This window comes from Orbicella franksi, chromosome 5 (assembly GCF_964199315.1).
Source record: "Orbicella franksi chromosome 5, jaOrbFran1.1, whole genome shotgun sequence".
NCBI lineage: Eukaryota > Metazoa > Cnidaria > Anthozoa > Scleractinia > Merulinidae > Orbicella > Orbicella franksi.
Window position 1 is genome coordinate 28,779,030 of NC_138149.1, and position 19,470 is coordinate 28,798,499.

Sequence of the window (19,470 nt, forward strand, 5' to 3'; positions counted from 1 at the left end):
TCATCAGACATAAAGGGATCTTAATTAATATCTGTTTACAACTAGACTACTTATGGATTTAATACCCACAATGAGACAACAACAAAGAAAGAGAAAGAGAAAGATTTTATTTACACCTAAGAGTTTGTAAATTTGATTTGAGTTTGTAAGATTTGATTTGCACCTTGAGCCTAGTCTACGCTCGTTCCTCTCTTCTACAAGTACCAAGAGATTGGAAACGAGTGAGTATTAGCGGGAGGAGAACGCCTGGAAACTAGTTGATTCAAATAGAATATTAAACGATTCGATCATCTTACTAACGGGAACAAAGATTCCAGAAAGCCTAATAACTCAAGAAGATGCGAAATAGTCTTGAAGCCAGTTGAAATTCACATTGTCCAAGTGAGATCTTTGTCCAGTATTAAGTTGAGGCTTCTGCGAAACATCAGTGTCTAACATTTCTACAGACGAGTTAACAACAGGTTGTGCTGAAGCTCCACCGGCAACGCGCGTTTCCAAATCGCTGTCGCCTTGTTCTTCCATACTTTCATCTGTAAAGCACAAATGTGTAAAAGAGATTTTAAGTTTACATCGCTTACACACAGGTATCCCCAGCTCATTGCGCGAGGGTCGTTATATTGCTAAACAACGAAAGTAAAGTACTTTGCATGGGAATGAAGGAAAACGACAAGAAGTACACCACAAAACGCTTTTCCTCGTTTCCTTTTAAGTATTTCTTTTGTTGCTGTAGAGTTCTATCAGGCCGTTTTAAAGCGATTACAAAGAGTTTAAGCTTCACTGTTTTCCTCTTTAAATATCATTCCTCGACTTGAGGGAGATATTTAGAAGGGAAACACTGTAACTCGAACAGTTGAAACGAAAAGTGCTTTTTAAACAACTGAGGATACTAAGACTAGCAAGCCAAAACCCGCCGTGGTTCATTCTTTTGTTTCACGTCGCTGTAAATAGCCTGTGAAAAACACTTTCACTGAATTCTCAGACTCGAGGAAGTTGTGTGAAGGGTCCTAAGAGAATGATCAAGCTTGCAAAACTGAACACGTACCTTCCTTTTCACTTGCATCATCTTCGTCGTCAACTTGATCGTTCCTAAAAAATCGAAAAGTTAAAACCACTCGAAATTAAATACACTGTCAAATGAGCAAGACAATTTAGCAACGCAACAAATCTCTTGAAGTGTTGCGTGATCAGCTCGATAACGGCTGCGAAGGAGACCACAAGTTACTGGTACCTTTGAGAGGTTTGTTTGCTGACCAGCAACGACTTCAGGAACGATGAGCACAGAGAAGTAACTGAAGGTAGAACATGCGAGGGAGTCTGCAACATCTGCGAAAAGGAACAAATACAGCTTCAAGCTATTATCAGTTAAAAAACTTTACTATTTGTGCTTTCTGCTAATGTCCACGGTTCTCGCTCCCGCGGTTGATGAACCATAAAGGTGGATTATTGTTAAAGGAGGGTGGGAGGTACAAAGTAGCCTGAGGGCGGATATGTAGGACGCCGGATTGAGAAATTCGGTTCATGTTAAGACCAGCCTGATAAGCCACCAGGATCGAAGGCAGACTTACACTATACCTGGACGGGATGGGGTTAGTCCGTCGCGGGTTACCCCCCACCCCTTCCCCCCATCATTTTGTCAGGTTGCTCTGATGCCTCTGATGTTGTCGATGCCTATTTAAAGCCCTGGAAGGAGAGACAATCTCTGTCAAGTGTCTCGCTTAACGAACACAACACAATAAAGCTTGCCAAGGCACAAACCAGGATCACTCCCTTGATACCAAGCCTTGCACACTAACCATCGAGTAGCCAAACCTCACTCAAGACAACAGAAAACAATGCTAAAATTTTTCTGCTCAAAACTGCTGTCATCCTTGCTTGCAAGCCTCGCGCTTCAATCCCTTATACTCGTTTCTGACTGAGAGGCATTTTTACACGTTAGTTCTAAGTATTTTGTGGTACATCCAGTCGATATCACCTAGTTGATAAACTTCTTTATTCTCCTCACCTGTCGACCCGACAACGTATCCATAATATAAGGGGAAAGTAGATATCGATCTGTAAAAGACCTCACCTGTCTGACCACAGCGCTAGATGGAGTCCCTTTGACACTTCTTCCAACACTCTGCTCCGATGTCGATTCACCCTCTGAAACAGTTATCAAAGGTTTACCTTTGCATCAATGCGTGAAGGAGTAAGGGGAAAACGTTTGGAACAAAGTTCATCTGGCGAAAGACGGCAGTTCCTAGTACTTACTACTTTTTGCTGGCTGTCCAAAGATCTTGAAAAATTCAGTCTGCTCTTCAAGCGGGCCAATAATGGATTCCTGCAACAGAACTACTAAGTAAGTTTCCTACAAAACAAAGGCTTCTCATTCATTGGTTAGTTGGATAGATTTCGGTGACATTCATTGGACTAAAGCAAGTGTGCAGTAAATGCCACGCACTTGTTTCCCTACAGAGGCATAGTCACACTCAGGTGGGGACCATGGTGCGATATTTTCTCACCAAAGGTTTGCAAGATGAACAGGCCAAGACATCAGTACAACTCCCGTTTAAATTGTCTAGTAAGCAAGAGTCACTCTGTGAAAACTCCAACCACAGTTAGTAGTCTCCTCTACTAACTGTGCTCCAACCAACATTGCACTGATGCAGAAAACAAACCTAACGCAATGTATGAAATGAAATGTCGCTCACCCGTGACATGGCCTGGCTCTCTTCCTCTCCAGGTTCACCACAATCCAAAGTGAACAGTTCCTGAAATGAGGCAAACATTCATTGTACCATGCCACGCTATGGACCGCGTCGACGATGTCACACAAAATCAGCAATATATAGGCCAAATACCACCCCCACAAAGAAATTTATCGTGCCGAATTTAGTACATATGCGAGATTTCACAGGAATCCGTTACATGCTAATTAAACTTGCCACTTTTCACAAAGCAAAGCATACATCTCTTTGGCACGTTTGGGGTCCCATATTTATATGAGTTTGAAACAGATTCTTGCGAAATTCGCCTATTCACTAAAATTGGCACGATAAATCTAGCGGCACAGTTTAAGTTTCGTTTGAATGAAAAATCGGAAAAGCGTGACACCGTCAACATAGTCCATTAAAAGCGATCCTAAAGTTACTACTGTAAGTAGTGGCTCAAACAACATGGGTTAAAGAGAAGAATATAATAATGTTGATATGTCATGTTCCTGGGTAATGCTGAGAAGTCACTGGACAAAACTACTCAACGACCTTTGGAAAATGTTTCTCTTGGCGCCAGTTTGACCCACAAACAGTATATATTAACTGCAGTAGGCTTCGCTAGGGCCACAAGATCATGATGGGAAAGAAAAAAACACTTCAAAACAAAAAGATAGGCATCTCTTGTCAAAATCTGAATCAACAGCAAGGAATAACGAGGCAATGTTTCATGCAACCAGTCTTGCAGTCGCGAGTAGCGTTAAACTAGAGGTATAAACAAAATTCTGCCACACGTCTTTTGCACACAAAAATTAATTTCTTAATACAGTACATGTATGTCGTAGGTTTTGTCAGATCTTGTAAATTGCAAGTTGGCCGTTGGTGTATTGTATATAGTCTAGTTGTTTCGAAACAAATAATCTTACCTGGTTGTGATTCAAGAAATACAGTTTGGACATTTTAATGGGATGGTCTGTTGTGCTGGTACAAGACAAGTAACCAGAATCGAATGCTGCTGACAACACATCTGACTTCTTAGACACTTTGGACTGCACCGCTACAGGACGAGGGGAGGCTGGGTCAAAAACGTACACTGAAAGAAACCGAACCCCGAAGAAAATGTTATATAGCAATAACTGTTGTTTGCTACATTTAAAACTACTTACAGCGGTCCGTTTTATGCACTGATACACGACGATTGACCGTAAAGCCCAGTCTACACCAGCAATTTTTATGTGACAAATGTATTTGATCGTGTAGGTGGCACAGCAAATATTTGTCAACAAGTTCAAAGTTTAGTGCGCCAGTGATTACTTTGGACAGCGGAGATACGCAGAAACAAAGCGGGGCTGCTTAGTCGTTCCCGAAAAACATGGTAGGCTTACGAAAACCACACACATGTAAGTATTATTTTTGAAATCTTTTGTGTTTGTCTTGAAAACATTTCAGCCAATTAAAGAACAGACAACTGCATGCACAACGTTTGACATTTATCAGTTGCTTATCCAAACGTCTTAACAAATCACGAGCACACGGAAGTGGCTGATATTTCGGTGTTGGTTTTCCAAACTTGCTCTAGGCCAATCATAAAAACCACGACTTCTTAACATCCCCCTGTTGGTTCTGCAAACTTCCCACGCAATGACTTGACAACTACAACCGCACACAATTAATTTCAATGTAACTTTTAATTTCTCGGTCTCGCAGACTGCTTCTGAAAATGAAAACGTACATAAAAGGAGCCTTGTGTATGCTTTGTTGAGTTTTTCACATCGTGAAGAGCTTACAAAAGAACATGGAAAACCACCAGTATTAAGGGCAGTCATGGTACTGGGCCACACAACAGCAGAACTATCATTAAACAACTCGGCACATTACTTACAGTGTGACCTGTTCTTGTTAAATGAAACAAACACGCAGATTAGATTTGTTTGTGGATCAGAGGCCAAACACGTCACAGGCGCTTCAACACTCCACCAAACTAAAAAGAAGAAAAATAGCATAGTTAGCATTAACAACAACAGAGATGTCTGTCTGTCAGTCTGTCTGTCTGTCTACCTGTCTGTATATGTATCTATCTTCTTGGCTGTCTGTCTGTCTCTGAGTCTGTCTGACTGACTGCCTTTCCGTCCGTCCGTCTGTGCGCCTGACTGCTTCAAACGTAGTAGCGAAAGAAAACCAAAAAAATAAATAAATTTATTCTACTTTGACAGTATTTGAACGAACAGTCCCCAAAACACTCTTCCTGTGCTCTGTTGAGCTGAAAAGCTAATGGATTGAGCTAATAAGGAGTACACCTTACGTCCCAGATGCTTGAAAGCAGGCTCTTAGAGAAACACAATTACTTTCACCTTACCAGTACACGAAAGAAGATTCCACACAGTGAGATATTGATTAGTGATGGAGATCAAGTATTGAGAAGAGCTGTTGTTACCGAACTTGATTTTCCTAAACAAGCCAGAAAAACAGAGACGTGATTCCGGTACGAACAAGAAAAGCATTACCCAACGTGAAACAAAATTAAATATAAATAACACAGTTTTTTGAACTTGTTAACGAAGTTGAAAGATAAACTGATCTTGCTTCAGTCCAAAACTAAACAAAAAAGCCGCTGTTCTTTTCCATGTAGACTGTTTACTCCTAAAAGTTAACGCTTCATGCTAATATTGTAGCACATGTAAGTCAGTTAACATACGTTTGCAAACGTATACATGTATATTAACCGCTCTTGCATCCGGTACTACAATACCGTAAATCTTCGAATTAGGGCCTCCCCTTAAATAAGCTCCCCCTTCGAATAAGCGCCCCTCCTATCAGCCAAAATTTAAAACAAGCGCCTCCACTCAAATAAGCGCCCCTCCCCTCCCCCTGCTTTATGAAAGAGTACTGAAACAATAAGGGATATATAGGTTTGGTCGTGTTCAATCACAGGCAAGTGAATATCGACTCATTCAAGCACTGCACATTGACCGTGTCGCAATGGATGGTAGTGAAGATCTGCTGATTCATTGCCGTAAGCCTGAGAAACCTTATTCAGTAGGTATAGACCGGCTATTTAAGGGGTAATATTACGTGGTTCTCCAAGAGAGACAGGATCCTTCTGAGACTTCTGAGAGACTGAAACATATACTACGAAAAACCGATCATTTCTGACCCCTGCCCTCCCCCGCGCGCTCGATTATTAAACTTACTTATACATGTATGTGTTCTTTTCCTGGGTAATGCAAGGATGGTATAAAATCAATCCAACCTAGCGACCATGTGGAAAACTGTTTCTTTAGGCACCTGTTTGACTCAGAGAAGTACAGGAAACTGCTCTGAGCTTCGAAAGGGCCATAGCACACTCGAACGTATTGCGCAGAAATATATATAGGTAATCGTATGAATGCGAGTGTAATTAACGATTTACACAACGAGTGATATTCGAAAACTCTCTCAAATCTGAACGAGCCTTTATACAAGTGCAATTCGAAAGAATTTTCAGATATCACAAGAAGTGCAAGACCTTAATTACTCGAACTTTCAAACGACTACTTATTTGTTATATGACTGAGAAAATCAGAGAACGCGCCGGTGTTAATTTGCACTGCAGTGCGCGCAAATGAAAAAAAAAACAAAAATAAAAAACACAATAAATCAGACATACAATAAAAAGGAAATAAATAAAACTACTCCTGTGCAAATTATCATATCTACAACATAAAATATCTGTCAGTGTCTTAGCTTACGCAAAGAAGACATGACACAAGTGATATAACATGTCTTACTTGATTTCTTCGTCAGGATAGGGTAGGGCAAGAGTTTTTCTCAGTTCATTTGTCTCCGGGGTCCACAGAGTAATAGTCTGTAATGGTAAAAACAACGAAACTTTCAGTTCACGAAAGGTGCACATCGCCATCATTCTGATAGCCCAGCTTGCAGTGTGAATATCTTTGTTTGGTGACTGCCGGATAATTTGTTCGGATATCTGGTAGCTATCTTGAGACCAGAAAACGTCCCCTCCTCCTCCCCCTTCCGCGGCATTCGTCATTCAGCCTCACTCCTGTCCACTAGGGGACTTTTTTTGCTCTCTCTCCCCCAGTCTCTCCTGTTTTCAGTATCCAAAATGGCATATGCCCGATCGAAATAGCTCACTCGCTAAAACATGCTTGCACTTCAGGCCATCACTCTGAAAAAAGTATTCACGTGGAAACTGACATTTTGGATTTCAGACTTGAACGTGCTCTATTTCTCAGCAAACCCACCATGACAGTCAAAAGTAGTTAGTATGAGATAAACTGTGGATGTACAGGGACATGCATGTGTAGTCAGTCTCAGCTTGAAAATAGGAAATCGATGTTTGGCGAAGAGGAGGTAATACATCTTAGGGAGATGGGGATTAAATTGCCCAAGGTACTCAAAAGAAAGCATTTGAAATACTTGTATCAATAAAAGAGTTTCTGTCAACACTTTGGTAGATCATGACAGAAGGTGAAATACTCTCCATACCAAAACACTTACAATACTTCAGTCAGACACAGATGGTAAAAGGTAAAGTCTGCATACGAGCCAAGTGGCCCATCAGGCCGGAGCTTATCCCTGTTTCTGTAGCATGAAGCGACTAGGAGTATTTCTACTCCCCCCTGGATGGGATGCTAGTCCATCGCAGGGTTACCCCCAGCATTAAGTTCGCCGGTACCCATTTATACACCTGGGTGGAGAGAGGCACTGTGAGAGTAAAGTGTCTTGCCCAAGAACACAACACAATGTCCCCGGCCAGGGCTCGAACCCGGACCGCTCGATCCGGAGACGAGCGCACTAACCATGAGGCCACCGCGCCTCCCAGTCAGACACAGAACATGGGATATAATAAATTTTTAATGTATAAAATCAATGTTTAAATATGTCATGTTCCTGGGTAATGCTGAGAAGTCAGTGACAAAAAACTAACCAGCGACCTTTGGAAAATGTTTCTTTAGGCACCAGTTTGACCCACAAACAGCAGGAGTGAACTGTGGTAGGCTTCGATAGGGCCACAGATGGGAAAAAGACCGGTGGACCACGTAAGTTGGCATCTCTTATGTAAATATGCATCAATAACTCCATTAGACTAGTAATTTCATGCATTTTAATGTCAGGGGTTTCTTGTCGAAACTGAAAAACCACACAGTAAGACAGAGAAATACTCCCGAAAATTAAAAGGTAATGGAGTAATAAAGAAGACATCGCCATTGTTGTTGGTCGTTTGTTCCATTTGTAGCTGTTCCCAGTTGTTTTCAATTCTTTTGTTTGTTCTATGTTTTGTTCTTGTTTTCCTGTCTGGTTTTATAATTTATGTGCCTGGTTTTTCTGAGAACCATCTTTAGGTAATCAAATGTCCGTATTCACATTTTGACATTTTGTCCTTAAACAAACCTGATTGTAAGCCACAGCTAACAGAGACCCATCTTGCGAGAAGGCTGCATCCTGACAAGGTGTGTCACCATAGTAACCAACTGATCGACAAGACCAAGAAAACTTGTTTCCTTTTTAATGGAATACACAAAGCCTTAGTACACAACATTCACTAATAGTAATAAGAAATCATTTGTGTACATACACTCTCCAAGAAACATTTGCAGTGAGGTTATAGCATCTGCCAATAATGATATGATAAATCATATTGCCTGTGTACCATGTTTTTTCAAACACAACTTTTTTACGAGGGTCAACATGGGATGGTGTAATTAACAATTACCGTATTCCAATGAGCGCACGTTGGATATGACACGATATATAGCCATCGAGGCGCATAGCGCTGAGTTGGCTATAATGATCTCATATGCGCCAAGCGTGAGTGGAAGAATTGTTTTATTAAAAACGCCCACAAAATATAGAAAACTAAACTAAAATAAAAACGCCCCAAAAAATTCTACATATGCTTATCACATACATGTACCATGATAGCTACACCAATGAAAACTCTTGAATTGCATTATCCAATGATAATGATCTAGTTTTTAATAATCTCAGTTAGATTTGAATTTCTCGTGACTTTACACATCCAGTTTCCAGCTATCAGCAAAGTTTGCAGTTCTTCATGTACATTGTAGGATCTCAGCTCACCAATTTTCAGCCATTCATTAAATCCGACCCATCCAGACACTCTATTATCCATTACAAGTAAATTGTACATACTTGTACCTTGTTCAGCAAGAACCCAGATTTTGAATTTTCCATCTCTACCAGCAGTCATCGCCAGTGGACCAACAGCATTGTCTGTCTTCTGTTGCGGCTGGAACTGGATGGCTACAATTTTCTTTTCATGAGGTGGGTCAACACAAGTGTTTGCGACATAACTAAAATAGGAAGAAGATTAATCATGAAAAACACACAGGTGTTTGTCAGCTGCTACATGTAACTACATGTAATGATACTATTGGTTAGGAAAAATTTTCTCAGTGACACAACTTCGATTTCACCAGTGAGAAAACAGACACGCCTTCTGTTGGATGAAGGTAAGGTTAAGTCTGTATGCAAGCCAAGCCGCCCATCAGGCTGGAGCTTATCCCGGTAAAACTTCTGACGCATGAAGTGACTAGGAGTATTTCTACTTCCCCCTGGATGGGATGCTAATCCATCGTAGGGTTACCCCCAGCATTAGATTTGCCGGTACCCATTTGCACACCTGGGTGGAGAGAGGCACCGTGAGAGTAAGGTGTCTTGCCCAAGAACACAATACAATGTCCCTGGCCAGGGCTCAAACCTAGACTGCTAGATCCAGAGACGAGCGCACTAACCAAGAGGCCGCCGCACTTCTTCTGGATGTTCATATACCATCCAAATCCTACCGTGGAATGTCAAGTTTTCAAACATCCAAGGCACATAAAAAGTGGTTTGAAAAAAATTGGGAATGAAATTACAGTGTTCAACAGAGGGATACGTGATGTCATCCTACCACTGGTCTTGTTTGTTGTATTCCCAGAATTTAAGTCTTAGTTCCAAGGCATTTTTCTTGTCGTCTCTTCTCTCAACCTGGTTGAAAAGAGAAGGAAATAAAAATCAGCGAATACATTGGCAATCTAGAGTTCTGAGCTCTGAATTCTTTGTTTAGCATTAAGCATTGTACATTGTGACTTACAGTTGCTAGCCAGCCTCCATCATCACTAAATGCCACATGATCGATTTTGGTACAGACAATCTGCTCACGCTTCGTCCTTGATAGAAAATTCTGCCTCACAACATCAAGCTGAAAAGGAATATAAGTCAACTTACAAGGCAACTGAACTAAGGTTTCCATTAAGCAACAATAATTATTATTGCTTGTACTGACCATTGATAGCATCTATTGTTTGGCTGAGTCAAATCCCAGCTTGATTTAAGTTCGTGTCCAAGCCATACATGAATATGTGTAATTATCAGTATATTAATAAAATATATATTTATAATGGGGTCCCAGCAGTACTTACAGAAAATGCATGATGATCAGTTTGCGGTAGGTAGAACTGTAAAACTCCAGGCATGTTGCTTGTCACCAAGGCTTTGGAGCGAGGATCAAACACGATACCAGCGTAGAGATTATCAACTGTAGAGAGAAATATTTTGTACTGTAAAATATACATGTACAGCATTGTTGAATTTAAGAGAATAGGAAACTCATCTCATGATTAAGAAACTCCTGTTACCTATTTTCTTGTCTTAAGTGAGTTCAAACTCAGATGGGAAACTTGTCTTGGAGGGAAAATAAATGTTCTACTCTCTTCTTGGATAAGCTACTTACAAACTACATGTACTTTTTGTAATTCATGATTGTAACCAATAAGGAATATACATGTAAATGTTAATCTAGTAAAGAAAAACTAATTATGGATTGTCATAACATTATTGTGACAATTGATTTGAAGACTTTGCATTGAACTTACTTTGTCTTAGTCCCTGGATAGCACGTTTCACCTTCCACTCAATATTGTTAATTAATCTGATAACTGAAATTCAAAAGGAATAACAATGAACCAGCTACAGAGAAGCTTTCTCATGCACCACCCAAAGCTATGCTAAGGCCATCAGGAAACTTTCCTTTTTAGTAATTCACCAAACAGGTATATGTACAGTACATGTAGTTTAGAGCCATGGTTGCTGGCAGATAGCTCATACTCACTGTACTCAAAATAGAGGCCGGGGGAGGCAAATTATAAAGATGGACCGAGATTGTATGAAAATGGAAGAGGGAAGATAAGGAAGGAAGATAAAATAAGGATAAAAATTAATTAGGAAGAGGAAGGAAAAGCTTTTTGTTGGCAAAAATGGGAGACCTCTCATACATCCCTAATTGCTGTCAGTACAAGTTTTGAGACAATTGCGAGGCAGAATAAGATTGGACAACTTCAAGTCATTCTTTGAGATTAGTTAAAATGTTGATACAAGCAAATGCATTTGCTACAATGAAAAGAGGTACAGCTGTACATGTAATCAGCTGATGTTCCCCAATTCCTTATTATTAAAATTTTTAAAACTTAATTTTCATTTGAATTTCATAAAGACTGGTAACAGTCACCAGACATACATTACCATTTTCATTTTGACTGACAGCTGTCAAAGAATCATCTGGACTAACTGCGAGGTGATTTATGGGAGCGCCTAATCTGGGAAGAAACTCTTGATGATGGGTCTTGTATTGCCACATCACTAACACTCCTTCCTGTCCACCAGATAGCATATTAGAACCTACAGTGAAAGTCAGAGGCAGTTTAAGAGACTGCGTTATCACTGCTCTGCCTTGACATTGCAGTGTACTATCAGTTTAACAAATCAACTATGTTTAGCATGGTCTGTACTCTTATCAACAACTATACACTTCACCACAGTGGTCAAAATGTTGTGGACTCACAAGGTGTGTGACACATTGATGTGAGCAGCATTATCTGGACTCCTATCGACAATGGCAAATTAGCCAATCAGATTGCAAGATTAGCAGCAATTGAGGTAAAAATTGGTTTTTCCAGTTATGTAATTATGTCAAAATAATATTCTATTGTTCTTCACTATGATAGTGATAACAAACAGAACTTGCTGTATATAGTGATTGCAGTGCGGCTGCAATCACAGCAGAAACAAGAACTGATCTAGGGCTTGGTCAATGGCTTACATAAACCTCTGAGACATAAAGGTTCAATTTTTACGTTGAACACCTTACCATCTTGTGAAAAGACAATATCAGAAACAGGATTTGGATGCCAGTGAAGTTCCATAGTAATGGGATTATCTAACTGGTCAAGACCTTGCCTGAAAAAATAAAATGTTTAGAGAAAATTTAAAGAGTTAAACACTGTATACATGCATGCCAAATATTCTGCTGAAAGGAACTACAGTGTACCTATACCCAGGAAAATAGCAAAAATTAAACGTTTTACATAATACTGTATATTGTACTCTTATAAGGGATTTGCATGGTGGTCTAACAGTTAAAAGGCTGGCCTCTGGATTGAAAGGACCAGGTTTTAATACTGTACCTACACGTAGGGTTGTTGTCATTGTTACGAGTAAGACACTTGACTCTAGCAGTGCGTTTCTACACATGGGAGTATGAGTGCCGGTGAATTCTCATCCAAGGGCAACCCCAACCAAAATTATCCGTACAGGCATCTCAACCAAAGAAGTACTGTAGCAATACAGTGTACTTCTTGGCCATTAACTTCACGCTATACAGAGGAGAAACTAAAGGTCCATATGCTCAGTCTGATATGGCAATTAGGACTTTACCTCTCTTTAAACATAAATTATGTACAGCAGGCTAATGAACATGCAAAACAAGTCATGATGTGAAAAATGTCATCTAAAGCTTGCATTTCTTTATGATCCTGAGTACTAGGTGAGGCTAGTGTATGTGTAGTTTCAACCATGCCAGATTAGTCATGGGGAGAGGTCTAGCTAAGAAAAGCCCTGGCCCCCCTGACTGGTGGATGGGTGTGAGGCTAATCACCTCACCCTGTAAGTACCCCTACAGATAGGGTAATTACAGAAACCCCTACATTGTACATGTATATGTGAGGAAAAGAGTAGCTTAAGGTGCCTTGTGGCACGAAGATACTGGATGTTAAGCATGCTGATATCACTGCCACTAACCTTGAGACTTACCATAAAATAATCCTTCCTACTCCTTCACCAGCAGCCACACAAGCTTCTAAAGGATGAAAGGCAGCACAAGTAAACCTTGCATGTTGGTATGTGAACCTAGAAAGAGAAAAATGAAACAAAGAGACCAAGTTATACAAAACAACTTATTCAGAAAAGACTTACCGGTATGATGAGATTGGTGACCAATTGAACAGTAGTTGTTAAACCTAGTACTTGGTATTACTTCACATAAAGTTCTTTCAAGTTGCCTACACGTCTTCAATAAATAATACAAAATTTGCTTGCTTTCAGCTCAATTTTTGAATTGACCTAAATGTAATGTCAGATTTGAAGTTGACTGTATTGCTGTACTTACATATTTAACTTTTTAGAATTGAAATCCCACAAGTGCAGATTTTCACCTTTGACAGATGCCAATAAGCTACCCTATGGGAATGAAAAAGGACAAATAGTTCCACATACATGTAAATTTTACAGAGTATTTATGTATTATTTTTATCAACACTTCAGGAACTTTTTAATACTTTATTAGAGACCAACTGAAGGCTCACAACTTGTAAATGTTAGTGGGCCATTTTTTGACTGTTGGCAAATTCAAGAGGTGCTCATTTGTGGGAGATACATACACACATGCGTGGACTTTAAGCCAGGAATTGGAAAGTGGGCATCCTGAAATTTATCACTCAAAACAAATGTTATATAAGACTGGTCTGGTGAAGAAAAGACCTGTGCGAACTCTGACCATTCTTTCACAGACCTTCACTGACTTCTGTTAAATACATGCTCTGCTTCAATTCAGCACATTCTTTACTAAATGTGCACATCACTGTAGTTCCTAGACTATGTGACTTGTATAACATGTACAGATCTTTTCTCAATCCCCAGAGGGACAGAAAACTAACAAAACAATAACATGTAGGTGCAGAAAAGGGAGGGCAAAATGCAAACTTCGGACTATAAATCATTACTTTACAGCCACGTGGAACGCAAAATTAATGAGCAGGTTCATGTAAGAAAATAACTTACATCGCCATTGATTGTTGTCTGTTTGGAGTTGCCAGATACCTCAAGCAGGACACTTAGTTTTGGTTTCTTAACTTTTTTACATTCTTTCGGATTAAAAACACACAAAGAACATTCTTCTGGGTCAGGGAACTTGCGCTTCTTTTCTGCTTTTGTTCTGAATTTCTTTTCTACAAAACAAACAAGACCTTTTATTGTAACAACAACTTATTACTCACATATTTACAATTTTACAAAACTATATTACACTTTACTCTTAACACTAAATATTATTAAAAATAATTAAGTTAAAAAAACACTTGACTATGACAACAGCGAGAACCCGCAGGTAGTCTAGGCCAATCTACATGTAGGTGGGCCACATCTACATTTATATTACACCGTTAATATACAATAAAATTACTTGCTACATGTACAATTATAATTATTTTGTTAACAAATATAACAGGGCCGCAGTACAGTTAAGATGCTCTTGTGTTAAAGTGGAAAACAACTAAAACACAATCAGGGGGGTAAACTAGGGTCCACTTACGTCAAAAAATCAAGCTTACTATATGATTAATAAAACAATTCTTGACTACTGATTACAGAAATTTCATGTTCAAGGTACAGGTGTAAAAATATTATTCATAAGGGTCATACATTTGCAAATACATTTGCAATGCATTTGAAGTTGGCAATGATAGCTTTTGATAATGCTATTTATGATTATGGCAACTAGAAAGATTCTGTTTGAATTGTATCAATCAATCATACCTTTCAAGGGTTCTTTCTTGATCACGAATAAGGATTCATTGTGTGCAGGATGAATTATTAATCCCCCTAACAAAGAACCACCAAATTTGTATTTCTGTGGAAAAACATAATTAACATTCAATCATCAACAAACCCAAAAGAGGATTAAAAAACTACAGTTGAACCTCTCCATAACAGCCACTTTAGGGACAGAGGAAAGTGGCTGTTGAAGAGGGTGGTCATTATGGGAAGATAGGAGGTAGGGGTGTAATGACACCCGTTTCTTTTTTGGGGGGGGGAGGGGGTTTGCAACATTTTATTTTTAAAAAATTATTATTGTAGCATCTAAATTATACAGAACACAATCAAGATATCTCAATGAAACAGAAACAGAGACAAACGACACATGGTACCAATCAAATTTCGTGACCTTTTCCAACAAAAAAAGGTACACCGCTTGTCATGTGCTGATTGACTGGCTGTTGTCAAGTGGTTATATTGGCAATTGGGATGTGCTTTAGTGGCCATTGTCATTGTCAAGAGGTGCTCATTATGGAGAGGTTAAAATAAGAGTGAATGCATGGACCATCCACTGGGACATAAAAAAGTGGTCATTGTGGAGAGGTGGATGTTGCAGAGAGGTGGCCATCAGAGGAGGTTCAACTGTAATTTGTTTCAATCTTTATCATTAATTAACAGATTTCCAGTCCACAATTAACATGTACTTGCAAAATATCATCAACAATGCCAACTCTCACTTTCCATCTCTAAGGCCCGGTTTAAACGTCGCATTTTACATGCGTCAAATCGAATTGCTGAATTAAGTGCATGTAAAATGCGACGTTTAAATCCATTAAATGCAACATATTTCAATTAAATGCGAGTTCAGTCGAATATTTGACTGATCCAGTCGAATATACGACTGAAGTTCGACAGTTGATTTAAACGTCGCATTTTACGAGTGCCAAATCTAATTCATAAATTATGTTATATAAATTATGTTAAATAAATTATGTTTGCTCAAAAGGGAATTAACATGTCGCTGTCGCTCGCGCTCAGCAATTTTATTCGGCAAAAAATGCGACATTTAAATCAAATCAGTCAAACTTATTCAATCGAGTCAACTAAAATTAGTATTTGATTCCAGGCATGTAAAATGGGACGTTTAAACCGGGCCTAACACCATCTAAGGTGCAATTCTTACGCTGGAGAGTCAAAAACTACACGAAATCTCAGGCTACTGACACAGACCAGTTTTTCACACCTACAGTGTACATGTAACTGAAAACATTTGTCTGAGTCACTACTGACAACAGGTTAACTGGCATGAACCTTTGCAACAAATATATAACCTTGAATCAATGCAAAAACAAAGGAAAAGTCCAACAAGTAAATGGCAGGCAATTTGGGACGTAAGCAACAACCAGCATGGCTGAAATTACTACTTGTACCTACATGTACATGTACATATATGTGAAGGTACAGTCAGGTCTCATGGTTAGTGTGCTTGTCTCTGGATAAAGTGGTACGTGTTCAAGCCCTGGCCAGGGACATTGCGTGGTGTTCTTGGGCAAGACACTTCACTCTCACAATGCGTCTCTCCACCAGGGGAACTTAACACCGGGGGTAACCCTACAATGGACTGGCATCCCATCCAGGTGGGAGTAAAAATACTCCTAGTTGCTCCACGCAACAGAATCTGGGATAAGTTCCGGCCTGATTGGCCACTGGCTTGCATACAACTTTCTCAAACTCATTAACAATTCATCAAGTTAAAACAAAGAAAGTCACCACCAAGGAGGTTTGGATACCAGGGCTTAATATTAGTATAAACTTTGATGATTTTATGTCTCTGTTTACTCCTTAGTTAGTTTTCATTTTGATTGAGAATTTTGTCAAAAATACTCCGCTGCGCATCTCATGTTCAACTCTCTTCTCAGTGTTTGGATATCCCAATGAAACACTGTCGCGAGTGTTTGATATACTACTTGCCTACATACCACCCACATGTACATACATGCACATGCATCAACTCTAAATTAAGTGTAGTCCTAATTTTTTTTTCAGTTCAACCTATATAAATAATATCTAGACAAAAATTTCTTACACTACCTTAAGTATATGTCCATCTGTATAGTCCCAGTAAATTACATCTCCACTTGTCGAACATGAAACTAACTGGAGGCAAAAAAATGTATGGACAGTGTAAATGCACAAGTAAAATTGATGTTATACAGTCACGCACTACATTGTAGCCAGTAGGTAATGTTTTGTACAAATTGGCACGTGACGCAAAAGAAACACCGTGGAAACATGAAAATTGTGCTCACGTCAAAGGAGTTTAAAAGAAGAAAATGACTAACAAAGTGTCTTGTTTAGACCAAAAAAAGTAGCATCATTAACGCAGTCGTCAAGGCAGGGTGGTTGTAAAGTGGCATACCACTGTATGTTTTATGATACCAAGATGAGTTTTGAGAGGGCAACTTGAGTTTATCTCCTTCATGGATTTGTTTTGGTTACCATGTGACATGCAACACAGTCACATGGTAACCAAAACGAGACGAGCGCAACTAGTTTGTGACACACCGGACAGCTTACGTGACGAAAACAGATATCTTGAACATGTTTTTCACAAAAACAACTACAACGCTGACTTTATTAGACGAAACATTTACCGACCTACTGAAGCTGACGCTACGAACAGGAACCCTACACCTGTTACTACAGTGACTATACCTTACATTAAGGGCACTTCTGAGACCATCTCACGGATCCTACAGCCCTACAACATTCCTGTAGCCCACAAACCTACAACTACCTGTATGTTACGACACTTACTGACCAACGTGAAAGACAGAGACGAACCTAACGACAGACAGGGAGCAGTTTACAAGATCAAATGCTCCGACTGCCAGGCTTCCTACATTGGTGAGACTGGCAGGAACCTTAACACGAGACTGACTGAACACAAACGAGCCATGAGAAATGGTGATGCCAACAATCACATTGCTGTACATCATCACCTGACAAACCACAACATTGACTGGGACTCTGCTCAGTGCTTAACCTACAGTACAAACTATTTTCAAGGACTGACTCTGGAAAGCTGGTACACTAACCTAGAACAAACGCCTCTTAACAGATGTCAACAACTATCGGCGCCTTACAAACGACTTATCCATGACAGAAACGAAACTGACAAACGGACTTCTAACAGACCGACTTAACAATACACGGACCAAAAACCGACCTATTTGACTAACAACAGACGGATCAAAACCCACCAATGACTGATGACAAACTTTACATGAGTCTTTCAGCCAATACCATCATGGCTATACTGACCAATCACGTTCAACGGACCAGACTTATAAGATCATCGACTGACAAACACGATTCATTTGACTCTGAAGACGACTTCCGCTCAGGTTGTCGAAACGTCAGTCACCAACAACAGTTCTTTTCAGAACTACACTCACACGGACGATCACACTATACGAACTATGTGACATGTAAGCAAGGTACTAAAATTCAAGTTGAAAACAGCCAAAACAAAGTCAAGGGATCATCAACAAAAACCTTAAGATTATTATCATTGACAAGAAAATTAACTGTTTTGATCACGAAATGGAAGATGCAAATCTTGTTTTACAAAAACAAAAGCATCGTTCAAAAAGTAACATCCAGTTTCTAACTTATCAGCTTATATTAACCCACGATTAAAGTCATTAAATGAATGGGTTCTACAATTGCTAAAATCAATTGTCTTTTCAGCACGAACCTGTAAATGATTTCTCGGATTGACTTTAATATCTGTCACTTTGCCTTCGTGTCCTTTAAGTTCCCGTAATAAATCGCCAGTTGAAGCGCTGTAAACCCGTATACGTCGACCACAACAGCAAAACAAGATTCTGTGGAATGGCAAACAAATAGTTCAATGACTTCAAATCTTGCCCTGATTGGTGCAATGTGGTACAGAAATGAAAAGATAAATCACATACTTTGAGTCTTTACTAAACACTGTTCGATGAGCGACTAGAGATTCGCCTCCAACTAGACGAACCGATCCAAAATTCTGAGGTATTTCACCGTCTTCCTCGCCAAGCACCATTTTGAAATTCTGCACGTGGTAGGCTCATAATCCAGCGGTGTTATTGATAGATGAAACGATAAGTAAGTTATGTACCAGTAACGAAGTATATCTTAGAATCCCATAGTTCATTCTCCCCACGGGTAGTGCGCGTTGCAGACATAAATGAGGAAGTGAATGAACAGACATCTTATTATGCATCATATCGTTCATGATGTTTACCTTAAGTATGGTTTCCATTCATCAGCGTGAATTGATTCGAGTATTTCAAGTTAGACATTCTAAGAGTTATTTTCAATAATTCTTCCCGGATCTATTAACATTACTTTCAGTACAATACTTTACTAAACATAATTAACAGCACTTTCGGTACAACAGGACTAACTCACACTCACTTATGTACACACACTCACTCATGTAGACACACTCACGACTCAAACACTTTACTTGGCTTGTATGTAGACTTAACTGTTCTTTTACCTTTTACTTTCGTTTCTACAACTTGCGCTGGCCACAAGTTTGAGATCAATCGTGGTGCTTTTTCAAGCTAATGTTATCCCTCATTTTCTATCATACCTGTTTCATGTTTTGCAGGCTCTGCACAAGTCAGCAGATGGGTTCACAGTTAATAATAATAATAATAATAATAATAATAATAGTAATAATAATAATAATCACTTTATTTAAGTGTCGATGTATTTAGCACTAATGTGCTAACTGGGAACACTGTAATACAGAAGAGCCAAGATGAACCATAACAGAAAACAGAAACCTTAAGCCGACCTTAACGCCCAAACAGATTTAGATAGAGGGCTTGTTTCAAATGTTTAGGCTCTTTAA

The 19,470-nt window shown here is 39.4% G+C and overlaps 1 protein-coding gene and 3 non-coding genes across 4 annotated transcripts; all 4 read right to left on the reverse strand.

The window, feature by feature from the left end:
• Nucleotides 1-92: 92 nt before the first annotated feature.
• Nucleotides 93-19,023, reverse strand: LOC145487976 (WD repeat-containing protein 75-like). Its single transcript, XM_081466739.1, has 25 exons — nucleotides 18,542-19,023; nucleotides 18,322-18,451; nucleotides 16,653-16,718; nucleotides 14,562-14,655; nucleotides 13,809-13,975; nucleotides 13,138-13,208; nucleotides 12,783-12,878; nucleotides 11,842-11,930; nucleotides 11,217-11,372; nucleotides 10,571-10,633; nucleotides 10,118-10,233; nucleotides 9,790-9,897; nucleotides 9,607-9,683; nucleotides 8,853-9,007; nucleotides 8,085-8,194; nucleotides 6,458-6,534; nucleotides 5,047-5,138; nucleotides 4,573-4,671; nucleotides 3,617-3,783; nucleotides 2,691-2,750; nucleotides 2,251-2,320; nucleotides 2,069-2,142; nucleotides 1,229-1,323; nucleotides 1,043-1,086; nucleotides 93-530 (listed from the first exon to the last, which is right to left on the reverse strand). The coding sequence occupies exons 1-25, from the start codon at nucleotides 18,649-18,651 to the stop codon at nucleotides 331-333; spliced, it is 2,586 nt and encodes an 861-aa protein (XP_081322865.1). The 5' UTR covers nucleotides 18,652-19,023; the 3' UTR covers nucleotides 93-330.
• LOC145488749 (small nucleolar RNA SNORA16B/SNORA16A family) lies at nucleotides 3,187-3,323 on the reverse strand. The gene has a single exon (XR_014049533.1). It is a non-coding gene; the product is annotated as a small nucleolar RNA SNORA16B/SNORA16A family (small nucleolar RNA).
• LOC145488747 (small nucleolar RNA SNORA16B/SNORA16A family) lies at nucleotides 5,892-6,029 on the reverse strand. The gene has a single exon (XR_014049531.1). It is a non-coding gene; the product is annotated as a small nucleolar RNA SNORA16B/SNORA16A family (small nucleolar RNA).
• Nucleotides 7,571-7,708, reverse strand: LOC145488748 (small nucleolar RNA SNORA16B/SNORA16A family). Its single transcript, XR_014049532.1, has one exon. It is a non-coding gene; the product is annotated as a small nucleolar RNA SNORA16B/SNORA16A family (small nucleolar RNA).
• Nucleotides 19,024-19,470: the final 447 nt, after the last annotated feature.

What these genes read in the sequence shown, in the direction of transcription:
- LOC145487976 (XM_081466739.1), bottom strand. Translation starts at nt 18,651, where the DNA reads ATGGTGCTTGGCGAGGAAGACGGTGAAATACCTCAGAATTTTGGATCG. An exon ending in CTGGGTTCTTGCTGAACAAG is followed by an intron (nt 8,195 to 8,852) that starts GTACAAGTATGT and finishes TCCATTAAAAAG; the next exon opens with GAAACAAGTTTTCTTGGTCT. An exon ending in TAACAAGAACAGGTCACACT is followed by an intron (nt 3,784 to 4,572) that starts GTAAGTAATGTG and finishes GGTTTCTTTCAG; the next exon opens with TGTACGTTTTTGACCCAGCC.